Source organism: Haematobia irritans, chromosome 2 (genome assembly GCF_050003625.1).
Source record: "Haematobia irritans isolate KBUSLIRL chromosome 2, ASM5000362v1, whole genome shotgun sequence".
Taxonomy (NCBI): domain Eukaryota; kingdom Metazoa; phylum Arthropoda; class Insecta; order Diptera; family Muscidae; genus Haematobia; species Haematobia irritans.
Genome location: NC_134398.1, coordinates 118,703,707 through 118,719,012, shown reverse-complemented (window position 1 = coordinate 118,719,012; position 15,306 = coordinate 118,703,707). Strand labels below are relative to the sequence as shown.

At 33.4% G+C, this 15,306-nt stretch overlaps 1 protein-coding gene across 7 annotated transcripts in view; it reads left to right on the top strand.

The window, feature by feature from the left end:
- SLC5A11 (Sodium/solute co-transporter-like 5A11) overlaps window positions 1–15,306 on the top strand; it is a 55,906-nt gene that overhangs the window by 38,898 nt on the left and 1,702 nt on the right. For 6 of the 7 annotated variants that reach the window (XM_075295959.1, XM_075295957.1, XM_075295956.1 and 3 more), the window contains 6 exons: window positions 5,804–5,869; window positions 5,940–5,991; window positions 9,325–9,392; window positions 9,475–9,629; window positions 9,701–9,959; window positions 13,782–14,476. In XM_075295959.1, the coding sequence (XP_075152074.1) occupies window positions 5,804–5,869; window positions 5,940–5,991; window positions 9,325–9,392; window positions 9,475–9,629; window positions 9,701–9,959; window positions 13,782–14,476 (1,295 nt within the window). Of the gene's footprint in view, window positions 1–5,538; window positions 5,670–5,803; window positions 5,870–5,939; window positions 5,992–9,324; window positions 9,393–9,474; window positions 9,630–9,700; window positions 9,960–13,781; window positions 14,477–15,306 lie in introns of those variants that run through there. The other variant, XM_075295960.1, reaches the window with a different exon arrangement.

The following is a 15,306-nucleotide window of genomic DNA, read 5'->3' as shown; positions in this document are numbered from 1 at the left end:
AATACATACATTTAAATATCACTCGATCTGGACAGAATTTGATAGGCTTCTACAAAATCTACAGACTCAAAATTTAAGTCGGCTAATGCACTAGGGTGGAACACAATGTTAGTAAAAAAAATATGGGAAACATTTAAATATGAAGCAATTTTAAGGAAACTTCGCAAAAGTTTATTTATGATTTATCGCTCGATATATATGTATTAGAAGTTTAGGAAAATTAGAGTCATTTTTACAACTTTTCGACTAAACAGTGGCGATTTTACAAGGAAAATGTTGGTATTTTGACCATTTTTGTCGAAATCAGAAAAACATATATATGGGAGCTATATCTAAATCTGAACCGATTTCAACCAAATTTGGCACGCATAGTCACAATGCTAATTCTACTCTCTGTGCAAAATTTAAACTAAATCGGAGCTAAAGATTGGCCTCTGTGGTCATATGAGTGTAAATCGGGCGAACGATATATATGGGAGCTATATCTAAATCTGAACCGATTTCAATAAAATTTTGCACACTTGACTACACTGCTAGTCCTACTCCCTGTGCAAAATTTCAACCTAATTGGGGTAAAACTCTGGCTTCTGGGACCGTATTACTGCATATCGGGCCAAAGATATATACGGGAGCTATATATAAATCTGAACCGATTTCAATGAAATTTGGCACACTGGACTATAGTACTAATTGTTCTTCTTGTGAAAAATTTTAAGCCAATTAGGGTAAAACTCTGGCTTCTGGGGCCATATAAGTCCATATCGGGCGAAATATATATATGGGAGCTATATCTAAATCTGAACCGATTTCTTCCAAAATCAATAGGGATCTATTCTGAGCCAAAACACATACTTGTGCCAAATTTGAAGTCGATTGGACTAAAACTGCGACCTAGACTTTGATTACAAAATGTGTTCACGGACAGACGGGCAGACGGACATGGCTATATCGACTCAGGAGCCCACCCTGACCATTTTTGCCAAAGACACCATGTGTCTATCTCGTCTCCTTCTGGGTGTTGCAAACATATGCACTAACTTATAATACCCTGTTCCACAGTGTGGAGCAGGGTATAAAAATTGTTGGGATTGACCATCGTCTCGCCGACTTTTTGTTAAGAATATTAATTCTAAAATATAAAAAATTTTTTCAACCCATTCTAGGCTATTCAAGTTAGGTTACCGATTAGTTTGAAATATAAAGGACATCTATGTGGAAGCCATGGGAGAAAATACTTTAGTTTTTGTGTCAGTAAAGAATTCTCTGATTTAATTTTATAGTTTGTTATTACCAGCGTTCCATGTTCATAATTCTACATTTCTTTTACTGTTACGGCAACGCATAGTCGAAATCATTTTACTTCCAACTTTTAAACTAATATTTCATTAAATGTTATTACAATTTCCATCAAATTGTATAAACTATCGGTTAGGGATATTTAAATACACAGAAAAAAAAATTAAACTAACGCTAAATTTAACATATTTTTATTGCAAAAAAATTATTTGTTTGTGGTTAAATTTTATCATTTTTTGCGAAATTTTCCACAGCCCAATGAAATTTTCGTTTTTCTATGTATGTCTCAAACATTTTGTGAACTAAACGTGGGTATAAAGTTCAATGACTGTACAGTGCTGCCCGAGAAATAAACCTCAGCTGGAAGAAACATGTTGTGTTCGCCGGAACCATTGTATGTTACGAAGACTTAACCTCAAACAAAAAAATCCGTGATCAATCCCACCAATAAATTGATATTCATATTCATTTCGAAAATAACTTTAAATCCTTTGGAGTTTTTCAGAAGAATTATCTTATTATCACATTCTTCGAAATATTCTGTGGAGGATATGGTTGACAAAAATGTCCCTCAAAAAATCAGGGAGGCGCAGCGAAGTGCGACGGGTTCGGCTAGTTTGTTGTATAAATGGATATTCACTATTCAATTGGGAGCTATCCAAAATATTTGTTAATTGTTGTGTGGTCCTATTCATTAATCGCAAAGTGTATGTACAATTCAATTGACTTTCTTTCAATTGATGTACTATACTACCCAGCCGGTGGCTCATATCGTCACAATTGATTTCCTCACATGTTTCATTGTATCGTGATTTGCCTTTGTACATTGTCATGCAATTTTTTTTGGTTGAAAATGATCAATTAATAGAATGAAATTGTGTTTATTTTGACACACTTTAATCATTTGGTGTCTGGGACAAATGCGAGTAAACACAACACATTGGAATCGATCATTACTGAAAATGAACAACTCGATTTAATTCACATTTCTCGAAAATTTTGGAACAAATCATCCATTCGACAAATGACTTCATTGAAAAGTTCATCGATTTTTGGGAAGGAAGAAACTTTATATCTTCTATGCCAAGCAAAATTCGCATTCGAATTTTAAGGACAAGAAATCTTAGGCCTTACTACAATATTTTTTGCTTTAGTGTGACTCTCAACACAAGAGATAAAAATCAATATTTTGACTGATCGAAAAATTCCAAAGTACTTTTTTGTGATCGAATTCCTTTTGATGTTTTTTTTTCAAAAACGGGTAATCACTTTTTCATGTTGACCAAAATTGACTTTTGATATACACAGAAAAAATATCACCAAACATTCCAAATTAAAAAGTTGATTAAAGTTGAAAAAAAATGTCAATTAATAAATTATTTGATACAATTAACTTTTTAATCAAGATAGAAAAACTAAGTTAGTCCACCAGAGCTCCTGAACAAGAAGAATTTGAGAGGATAAAACGAGAACTGAGAAAGGGTCAGCATAACTCTTGAACTACGGAAGATAATAGCATCCACTAACTCCGCTCCAGGTTTCATTAAAACATCGGAGGGAAATTAGATAACGTCCAGTGACGAGACGCTGGAGGTACTATTGGACACATATTTTTCCTGGAAAGCACACGGTTGAACGATGTTCTGGCGGTGACACAGCGGTCATTTCCTATCGAGGAAATTGTATCGGAATGTAGAATAAAATGGGCGTTAAATAGCTTTGGGTCATTCAAATCCCCCGGACCTGATGGCGGAGTTGCAAGCGGAGTTGCAAGCAGTGACTGACAGAGTTATCCCATGGTTGTCGGCGATATATACAGGATGTATCAACTTAGCATATATTCATACCTAAAGCGGGAAAAGACTCTCACTCGAGTGCGAAGGATTTCCGCCCAATCAGCTTATCCTCATTCCTACTTAAGACTCTGGAGAGGATGATAGATATTTATCTTAGAGGATGATAGATATTTATCTTAGCTTTATTGAAAAAATCTCATTATCTGTCAATGAATACACATCCGTGGCGTTTCTAGACATGGAAGGGACATTCAATAACGTCCATCCGAGTTCGATATTAAATGGACTGACAACTCTGAATGTTGATCCAGGTATACTTAGGGTGTTAAAAGAACTTGTAATGAAGAGATGTATTTCAGCCACACTAGGTCAAGCAAACATACAAAGGTATGTGAACAGAGGCACTCCCCAAGGAGGAAAAATAATTATAAATTAATAAATAATTGATAAACTCAATTAAAACATTCAATTATTTCGACTAAATTCAATTAAAAACTTAACGAATCTAATGAAAGAAATCAATTAATTCAAGTATATTGTTTATTCCTAATTAATTTTTTAAATTGATACTATCATTTTTGGGATTGAATAAATTTCAATTAAAAAATTAATTGGAAATTTTTTGTGGTATTCAAACAATTTTTTTTTTACCTAGAGAAAAATCAATCACATTTTTAATTGGAGCTTTTCAGTTTAGAAAAGAGAGTCCTGTTTTCTTAATATACATCGGCTGTTTATCTCTTTTCAGTATATTGTTTTACTGTTGCAGTAACATTTTTGATTTAGTAGTAACAGTAAAAATATACTTGTCTTGAGTTTTGGGGACATTTTTATTTTCTTTTAAATTTTGTAGCATAGTTTCCAAACCGAAACAAATTTTTCAAGTCATGTGCAAGACTCTTTTCACCTTTTAAGGCATTAATTAATCAATCTACCGGCAAAGTTGTGCGCGAAACGTTATCATTCCGAAAATTGCTGCTACATATATTCCGAGAGCAAAAATTTTCATTTCCTTATCATGCGACTGTGATTTGCATTTGTTTTGTTTTACTGGTTTATGATCATTATTAATGATAGATAAAAAACGATCAGGCGAATCTAATTAACACAATATTAATTTATAGCAAATGGCAAAGCACAGATTTATTTTGACTATAACAAAGCAGGTCAATATTTTTGTAAATGTGAATCAAATGTTTTCTTTTTCATAATTCCCGACATAAAAAACCGTTATCATATGACGTTTAATGCATTTTTTAATTTTATTGCTTTATTTCCAGAGTAATAACACGAATAAAATAAAATTAAGTAGTCTAAATGTATAATTTTTACATTAAACATTTACAGTGTATTTAAATGTTCTCCGTAATTAGAACTTTCTCAAGGTAAACATAATTTCTCTAAAAAATAACAGTTTATAACATTATTGCGACAAAAATACTCGAACAGTTTTTGAGGAGATCTTGTTCCTTCTATGTATGAAGAACGTGTTTGGGAGTATACATCCAAAACAACATCTTATACGTATAGCAAATTTTTTCGCCAAAACAGCAGTTTTTGTCGGCTGAAAAGGGAAAAGCGGTCAATGTACTTCATTCAACAAACATCCGTTAGTTGAAATAGCAAACAAATAATGCTGAATTAGCAATCGTGTTTGAAAAACGTAGCTACTGAAATTTCACACCACATTATTTGAAGTAGCTGACAAATCATGCTTTTGAAGACCAACAGTATATGTGACTACACAGAACAAATATTTTTTGTCTTCAATCACGAAATTAATTGATCCTATTAATTTTTATTTGAAATGTCTTCTATCGCAGAAATTATAGTATCAATCACCAAAGTCAATTAAAAAATTAATTGATTAAATTAATTTTTGTATTTGATTTTTGTTTCAATTAAAAAATTTGTGGAACCAAATAAATTTTTAGTTTAAATTCAATTAAAATTTTAATTGGAAAGATGTTGGTGGCCATATTTTTTACCCCCGCAGTTTTACCTCCATAATCATAAAAGTTAACTTAAACGTTAAACCTACATACAGAGAAGGAATATGATCATCTCAAACATGTTTTAAGAGCAAAATGTTATTTTTGGACGGGGAAAATATAACATGTTCGTCGCAATCATGTTGTTTTATTAGAAATTATGTATCTGGTTTCAGCAGCCACGTATATTATTGGCGAGAAAACAACATTTTTGGGACAAAAATGTTCCATGTTCTCCGTCTAATAATAACATTTTGTTCTTGAAACATGTTCGGGATGATCATATTCTTTCTCTACGTGTACTATTATGTTACCATAGAAATTCCTTCGATAAACTGTCAGTAAATTATTATCAAATAATAAATTATTATCAAATAATAAATTATTATTTAAAAATTCTCATAGCCCGTTTAATTAAAATATGTTACCAAAATTTTAAATTAGGATCTTTCTGTGGGTCATATATTAAAATGGACGACAAATGCTACAGATTGTTTGCTATTTTATAAAAAAAATGCTCAGTTTTTTGTCTGTGGAAAAACAGCCGTCACTGTTTGCCATTAACAACAGTCTTTTTACTATGAGTGTATGTTTCAGAAGAGATTGTTTAGTGTATACTGTGTATCTTGTATTATCTGATAGTCCTGCTGGAATTAAGTTTGATTGATAAAATTACTAATAATAAGATAATTTAATTTTTGTTCTTCTTTTATATTTCAGTATTTGGAAATGAGATTCAATTCAACCATCCGAAGCATAGCATCCATAATGTTTGTAATGGACGAAGTAAGTTTCATATTTTCTTTATATATAATTTTTTTCGAATTGTCATATTTTGAAAATTGCACCTTTGTAGATATTTTTCTTGCCGATTATTTTGTATGTTCCAGCAATAGCATTCAGTCAAGGTAAATAACAAAATGACGAACTAAAGAGTGGTCCAATCATAATGCATGATATTAATTGAGCTTTTAATTAATCAAACAATAAATGAACAGAGGAGTTTTACACAAATGAAATTTTCTTACATTATTCCAGTTGCTCGGCCCTCAATAAAGATAAAGGAAATCAAATTTTGCTTGCCAAAGTTGACTGTTTGCAACATTAAAATTCAATTAGTCGAACAAGTCCTTTTTGATTCCATAGATGGAAAAGTTTTCTCTTATCAACACACATAGATAACCGTTTGCAAAAAAGCAGCAGTCAGTGTCTGCTGCTATATTTTTGCAATTCATACGAATTTGGAACAACAATTCTTTTATATGAACCACATGGGACCAGTAAACATTTTGTTTGTCTTTATCAATTAATTTGAGGAAATCAATTATTTATTGTATTATTAGTTGTTTATTCTTAATTTTTTGAAATAGTTTTCTTGTAATATTATGGGAGTTTATACTTTCTCATAAATTTTCCGATTATATATATTATAGTTGGTTATCTTTGGTTTTGAGTCAAAATTTAATTTACCAATGAATAATATGTACATAGAAACTAATTATACCCGAACAAATTCGATAAAATTCAAATTAAATTTTAATTGGAAATAGTATTTTATTTCATTAAAATTTTAATTGACAAATTTTTGATGATAGTTTTTCTGTGTAGTTTATCCAACACATGGTTTTAAGCTGAAATCAAAACAATGATTGAATGATTGAAGAATCCAACAATAAAAAAACAAGTGAATACAGAGGAAGCACGCTCAACATAAACCCAGCTAACTGCACTCAAATCGATTAATTGACTTTGGCAAAGGAATTCACTTAGGATTTAGTGAATTATCCGAATTTTTTCTGATAATTGCTTGATAGTTTCCCTGCAAGTAGAGGATGCTGTTGAGGAATGTGGTAATTCTGAAACGGACGGCTAACTAACCATCTTGCAGTCTAAAGTGTGTTGCCCAAATAAATTTGCCAAACATACACAGAAAAAATATCACCAAACTATTTCCAAAAAAAATTTAATTGAAGCTGGACACTTTTTCAATTAAAAAATTAATTGATACAATTACAATTAACTTTTTAATCAAACTAGAAACATTATGTTAATTAGGCCAAAGATTGAACATTTTAAAAGTTGTAATTAAAATTTAATTAAATATATAACTGATTTAATTAAAAAGTTTACATAAATGATTAATTGAATCTATTAAAAATCTGAATTTCATTTTTGCAATCAACGTCAATTAAAAAAATTAATGGAAATTTTCAAATGTAATCAATTAATTTTTTTAATCAAATTTTGTTTCATGCCCAATTAAAACTGCGGTTGGTGCTATCATTTCGCGAAGACATTTCTATTAAGAAACAAGTATATACGGCCGTAAGTTCGGCCAGGCCGAATCTTATGTACCCTCCACCATGGATTGTGTAGAAACTTCTACGAAAGACTGTCATCGACAATCGAATTACTTGGGTTGTGGTATCTTAAAACTTCTTAAGATCGTTTTCTAAATTGTGAGTTAGTCCATACATGGTATGTATTAGACAATACGTAGAGAGCCAGAATTGAAATATGGGGGTCGCTTATATGGGGGCTATATACAATTATGAACTTGATATGGACCAATTTTTGTGTGATTGGGGATCGATTTATATGATGGCTAAATGTATACAACTATAGACCGATATGGACCTAGTTAGGCATGGTTGTTAACGGCCATATACTAGCACAATGTACCAAATTTCAACTGATTCGTATGAAATTTGCTCCTCCAAGAGGCTCCAAAACCAAATCTCGGGATTGGTTTATATGGGGGCTATATATGAGTATGGGCTGATATGGACCACTTTTGGCATGATTGTTAAATATCATATACTACCACCACGTACCAAATTTCAACCAGATCCGATGAATTTTACTTCTCCAAAAGGCACCGGAGGTCAAATCTGGGGATCTGTTTATATGGGTGTTATATAATTATGGACTGATATGAACCAATTCCTGCATTGTTGTTGGATACCATATACTAACTTCAGGTAACAAATTTCAACCGAATCGGATGAATTTTGCCCTTCCAAGAGGCTCCGGAGGTCAAATCTGTGGATCGGTTTATATAGGGCCTATATATAATTATGAACCGATTTCGACCAATTTTTGCATGGGTGATTGAGGCCATATATTAACACCACGTACCAAATTTAAACTGAATCAGATGAATTTTGGTCTTCCAAGAGGCTCCGGAGGTCAAATCTGGTGATCGCTTTATATGGGGGCTATATATAATTATGGACCGATGTGGACCAATTTTTGCATGGTCATTAGATACCATATATTAACACCATGTATCAAATTTCAGCCGGATCGTATGAAATTTGCTTCTCTTAGAGGCTCCGCAAGCCAAATCGGGGGATCGGTTTATATGGGGGCTATATATAATTATGGACCGATGTGGACCAATTTGTGCATAGTTGTTAGAGACCATATACTAACACCATGTACCAAATTTCAGCCGGATCGGATGAAATTTGCTTCTCTTAGAGGATTCGCAGACCAAATTTGGGGGTCCGTTTATATGGGGGCTATACGTAAAAGTGGACCGATGTGGACCAATTTTTGCATGGTTGTTAGATACCATATACTAACACCATGTACTAAATTTCAGCTACATCGGATGAAATTTGCTTCTCTTAGAGGATTCGCAAGCCAAATTTGGGGGTCCGTTTATATGGGGGCTATATGTAAGAGTGGACCGATATGGCCCATTTGCAATACCATCCGACCTACATCAATAACAACTACTTGTGCAAAGTTTCAAGTCGATAGCTTGTTTCGTTCGGAAGTTAGCGTGATTTCAACAGACGGACGGACGGACGGACGTGCTCAGATCGACTCAGAATTTCACCACGACCCAGAATATATACTTTATGGGGTCTTAGAGCAATATTTAGATGTGTTACAAACGGAATGACAAGGTTAATATACCCCCCATCCTATGGTGGAGGGTATAATAATTGGATCAATTAATTTTGTGATTGATTCAGAAAATTTTTGTGTGTGTACTTTTCCTCTGTTGGTTACTACTACTTCTAGCTACTCTTGTAGTTTAGTCAACTCACGGTTTTAAACAATAATAATTTTAATTAAGTTGAAAAAAAAACAAATTGAAGAAATTTCAACAACAAATTGGCAACAGAATTTCATAAGAAATTTTTTATTAACATTGCGCATTATGAGTGGACCCTAATTTATTATTATATTTTCCATAAAAAATGTTATCATTTGCAATTTTCTTGCAGTAACTGGAGTAAATATTCACATTGTCAGTGGAGTTATTTGCATAATTTGTGTTTTATACACTCTAATTGTAAGTTACAATGTGGGACTACATGTGTTTCATTTGTTTAACACACGCTTTGAAAATGTTCTTTCCTTTTTTTTTCTTATAGGGAGGTATAAAGGCTGTCGTCCATACTGACGCTTGGCAGATCATTGTTATGTTTGTCTCGGTGGTCATTGTTGTCATTTTGGGTACAATCAGCGCTGATGGTTTTACGGATATTTTTAAATCAGCAGCCGAAGGAGGTCGTATTATATTCGGAAAGTATGTTACTTCTTTTTTCGTTTATTTCTCTTTGCGATCACTTTTCATATTTCGAAGTTTGCCTCCAACAGTATCAACCCTTCGCCATATGAACGCCAGTCGCTATGGGCTGTCTTAATTGGAGGTTTTTTCTATTGGACCTCTTTCAATTCAGTAAATCAGACTATGGTGCAACGTTACATGTCCTTGCCATCGCTAAAGAATGCACAGTGGTCAGTGGCTATCTTTACCGTAGGCATTGTTCTGTTTATATCGGTTTGCTGTTTCGCTGGATTGCTCGTCTATGACTTTTATAGAAACTGTGACCCATTGACAGCTGGTTTAATTGCGGTAAGTATACGATTTTATATTTAATGTTTTAAATGCAATATACAATATAATAATCCTGGACCTTGTCAAATACTTTTTGAATTGAAAAAATTGAACAAAATTCTTTAACATCCATTTTCATGAAGATCCGTTAGTGTTACGTTAGTTAACGAACTTTTAAACAGTACTATGGGCAACCTCTCATCTCGCCTATATATTATTTGTGCCGGTTAGTAACTTACCTGCTGAAATTTTTTCAGTTAAAGTTAACTTATAGTTAAAGCCTAACGGAGCTACATGAAACTGATCGCATTTGAACAATGCGTGAAATGTTTGGTTTTGTTATCCAAATTTTCCAGAAACTAAGTTTTTGCGTAGACCAACATTTAGTTTACTGGTCCGCCTTAGTTTAAGAAAAAAATATAATTTTTGAGCTAATACAAGTGATATTCTTAATATATTTCTTTTAATTGTGTAAAAATATACCTTCTATTATTTTTTTCTTGGTTCTTTCAAACAAAAACCTGTTTCAGGGAAAGGGCTTAAAATTCCTAGGCTTTTTGCTTTTTTAGCATATTTTTCTGCTGAGTATACACTCTAGGGTACAAAATTCACTTTATTTTAGTTCATGGAAATTATTATGTTTTAATTAAAATTCACAATAAAAGAAAGTTTACTTCACATTATTTTTTTGTTATTTTACGGCCATTTTCATGTACACAGTCTCACATAAGTTTACATACCCTTGAGGTTTTTACCTTATAACTGGGGAGCCACCGTGGTGTAATGGTTAGCATGCCCGCCTTGCATACACAAGGTCGTGGGTTCGATTCCTGCTTCGACCGAACACCAAAAAGTTTTTCAGCGGTGGATTATCCCACCTCAGTAATGCTGGTGACATTTCTGAGGGTCTCAAAACTTCTCTAAGTGGTTTCACTGCAATGTGGAACGCCGTTCGGACTCGGTTATAAAAAGGAGGTCCCTTGTCATTGAGCTTAACATGGAATCGGGCAGCACTCAGTGATAAGAGAGAAGTTCACCACTGTGGTATCACAATGGACTGAATAGTCTAAGTGAGCCTGATACATCGGGCTGCCACCTAACCTAACCTACCTTACAACTAAATATGTTTCTTATTGTTGTTTATAATCCAGACTAAAAAGATCTTCTTGAAAATTGACAAATACTTTGTTTTTCAAATTAATTTACAAAATCTAAAGCATATATATGCATATTTTATTATATTTTATTAATTAAAGAAAGACTGTGTAGCTCCGTTAGGCTTTAACTACCCAGCAAAAAATTTAGAAGTTCTTCCAAAGGCACAACTTTAAACGCACTTCCAGAAGATGCACTCCCAATGATGTTCTTTATTTTAACTACCCACACATAGATAATAGATTGGTTGCAAGTTGATTGTTATAATGAAAATTCCACATTTAGAACTCAATGATAGTTGGGTCAATTTACATTCATTTTTTCCAAGTATTTTTTCGTCATTTCTACCACTTGGTGATCATTGGAATGGTTTTTCATTTGTGATGCATGATAAATAGTTGTAGTAACCAAATGTCTCTATTTTAAAAAAATTTCAGAATATCAGTCAATACGACCTACTTGAAATCAGATTAGTAACTAACAGTTTATAATCATAACTTAGATTCGATATACACAACCGAATGCGAATTGAATTATTGTTCAAATGTCATTTTTGTCATTGCTAATTTATAGCCGAAAAAAGAACTAATTTTTCAAATTTCAATTCTAAAGTCATGAGAAGTCATATACAAAGATGGGAATATTACTATGCATTGACCAAATAAATAGAAAATGAGCCTCCACATTGCTTTACATTAAATCTGTTGAAGTTGCTGGAGATCGCGGGTACGTCCTGGTTATTTCATCCAATGAGTGATTTGGATCTACTAACATGACAATTTAGTTTTTTTTACGATTAAATGAACGAACTCGCTGAAACGGCCTTTTTGCATGCAGGGAAGAAAAATGACTCTCCTAGAACAAAATTTAATTTTTGAATGAGGAAAATGGAACATTTGTGCCGCAAAAACGTTGCTTCTTCGCCAGCTGTCGAAATCAGGTACATAATGACCGAGAAAATAACAGGGTCGCGGCAACAATGATACATGTTCACCGTAAAAAAAAAATGATTGGTCTAAGAAGTGATACTATTTATTCTCTGGGTGTGCATACATTTTGATGCAATAAATAGAGATTCTAGGGAAAAATTTTTATCTACTAATTACATACACTTAGCGTATTACGATTTATTTGTACAACTATACCTATATGTAAATATAATATTTAACTGTTAAGTAATTGATTTTTAAATTAATTTTTAATTCAGTCATGAGTATTATTTAGGTTGGGCAACTCAACCGAATGATGAAGGTAATCACAACCAATATCGTCGGAAGACCCAACCAACACCATATATGTGGTATTAGTTGTGTCGACCGAATCATTCGGGTGACACAACTGCCAAAAAGAGGTTGGCAATAAATTCGGTTATAACAACCAATCTGTATTCTCTGTGCAGGAAGTTCTTTTAATTCAATTTTTTATAACTTGTTTTTTCATACTTTTAATGATAATCATTTAAATTTTGTCGAAAAAATGTTAAATCCAATCTAAAAAAATTGTGAATTTTTGAAAATGTTTGAGGTCAAACGTTTCCGACAAGCGTTAGAATCCATTAAAAATTATAAAAATTATTTATTTAACAAAATATCACAGAATTTTTTCATTTATATCCAAAACATTAAATTCGGATCACACCTAAAGAAGTGATGCAAATTCAGTGCAACGGTTGTTGAAATGGAGGACTTCCGTCCTATGACAAGCCCATGTTAAATTCATCGCTTCTGCGTCAATTTTGCACCACTTCCGGATCCAAAAAGAACATTTTCATTACTTTTTTGGCGACGCTTTTTTTGTTGAGCTATCAGTCAACAGAAATTAAATTGCAAATATCTTCTCTCCGGTTAACTTTAACCCTCTAATGCCCCAATTTTTTACCAGCTGATTAAACTTTCAATGTTAACGATACAAAAGCAAGAGAACTAAGCATGAAAAATTTATACGGTAAAATTCAGCATATGCTGCAAACCTTCTTGAATAGTTTCAAATAAGTTTTCTTTTTATTTTATCCATTTTTGTTGTCTTAAGGTGTGTTTTACTAAAAGCTTCCTTATTAAATGGAGCCCGCCTAAAGGCGGGCTTGGGCATTAGAGGATTAACTGAAAACTTTTCAGCAATTTAGTTCTTAACTGGCATATGGAATATACAGTAATCCCTCGATTTACGTCGTCATGGTTTACGTTGTTTCGAATTTCGATTTCCGTCGCCATTCGATTTACGACGTCGATTTCTTTGCCCACTTTATCAGAAACGCCTTCCATAAGTAAAAAAGGTATCAACGATAATGACATCGAAACATTTTTTTTTTCTAAAATTCGTCAAATTCCGGAACCAATCACGACGTAAATCGAGGGATTACTGTATAGGCAAAATGACAGCTATGTCAATAATACGGTTCGTTAGTTAACGGAACACTAACGGAGCTTCAGGAAAATGGTGGTTAGTTACATGAAATGGGGTATATTTTTACTAAATTCGTATTTTCCACGAACTTGTTCAAATTTTCTTGAAATTTATAAATTGTCCCTAAAGGCATTTTTATAAATTCTAGCTTAAATTTTTCTTGAAAATTTTACTAATCGCAAAAGTCCAAAGACGCTTTTTATTGCTTTACTATACCTATTTTTAATTAGTTGATGTAAATTGGTAATAATGCAGAATTTTTTATTTTTAATTTCCATTTAGAATGACGATCAACTACTTCCCGTTTATGTTATGCAAACAGTTGGAAAATTACACGGTATACCTGGATTATTTATCGCAGGCGTATTTGGTGCGGCTCTCAGTTCGTTGTCGGTGGTATTAAATTCTACTGCTTTAGTATTTTTGGAAGATATTGTTAAAGGTTGCTTCCGATTCAAGTTAACTGAGAAATCATCTGCCATTATTGTTAAAACTTGTATTATTGTTTTGGGAGGTGTCGCTGTCTCATTGGTATTTGTTTTGGAAAAGTTAAGCGGTATACTAAGCGTGGCCACTTCGGTTACAGCCATTGCAGCAGGTACGACTTGCGGGTTATTCACATTGGGAATGCTGGTGCCATGGAGTAATCCCAAAGGTGCTTTAGCGGGTGCTGTTGCAGGCGCCTTAATGTCTGGCTGGATTTCGTTTGGCTCTCAAATATCCTATGCAAAAGGTGATTTAGTATCACAAAAGCTACCAATTTCAGTGATCGATTGTCCTGGAAATGTAACTACTTTGCCTGATGATCCTTTTTATGACGCATCCGGAGTATTTCCTCTGTACAGATTATCATTTCACTGGATAAATCCCATTGGCATAGCATCAACTGTATTGGTCGGTACCATTGTGTCATTTTTGACGGGGCCCACTGTTGTGAAGAAGTTGGATGCAGATGTCTTGTCGCCAATTATTCACAAGTAAGTAAAATCAAAGAAAAAATCGGAAAATGTGTAGGTTAAGGTTGGAGTTCAAATAAACATCAGCTCTGTCACATAACATTTAGTGGGTGAGCGATTGAGTATCCAAAATAGCTTTAATATTAAAGCAAAACTTTATTTGTAATTAAATTATTTTTTATATATAACAGGTTGGCTGACAAGTCCCCGGTCTGACACATAGATGGCGTCGCTAGTATTAAATACATATTATTTTTATATAGTACCAACCTTCGTGTTAAAATTTGACGTCTGTAAGTCAATTAGTTTGTGAGATGGAGCGTCTTTTGTGAAGAAACTTTTCTTATTGTGAAAAAATGGAAAAAAAGAATTTCGTGTTTTGATAAAATACTGTTTTCTGAAGGGAAAAAATATGGTGGAAGCAAAAACTTGGCTTGAAATCAATAATAATTGATTGGTATGCAAAATTCAAGCGTGGTGAAATGAGCACGGAGGACGGTGAACGCAGTGGACGCCCGAAAGAGGTGGTTACCGACAAAAACATAAAAAAAAATCCACAAAATGATTTTGAATGACCGTAAAATGAAGTTGATCGAGATAGCAGAGGCCTTAAAGATATCAAAGGAACGTGTTGTTCATATCATTCATCAATATTTGGTTATGCGGAAGCTCTGTGCAAAATGGGTGCCGCGCGAGCTCACATTTGACGAAACTATGTAGCACCAGTGTGGACACCTCAAACGAGCGGTACGCAGTGGAATAACATACAGACCTGTCAGAACGCTGCCCTTAGAACCGCAACAGTACACCCCTGGATCACCTTTATGCGGAGACCAAGATCATCCCAGTGC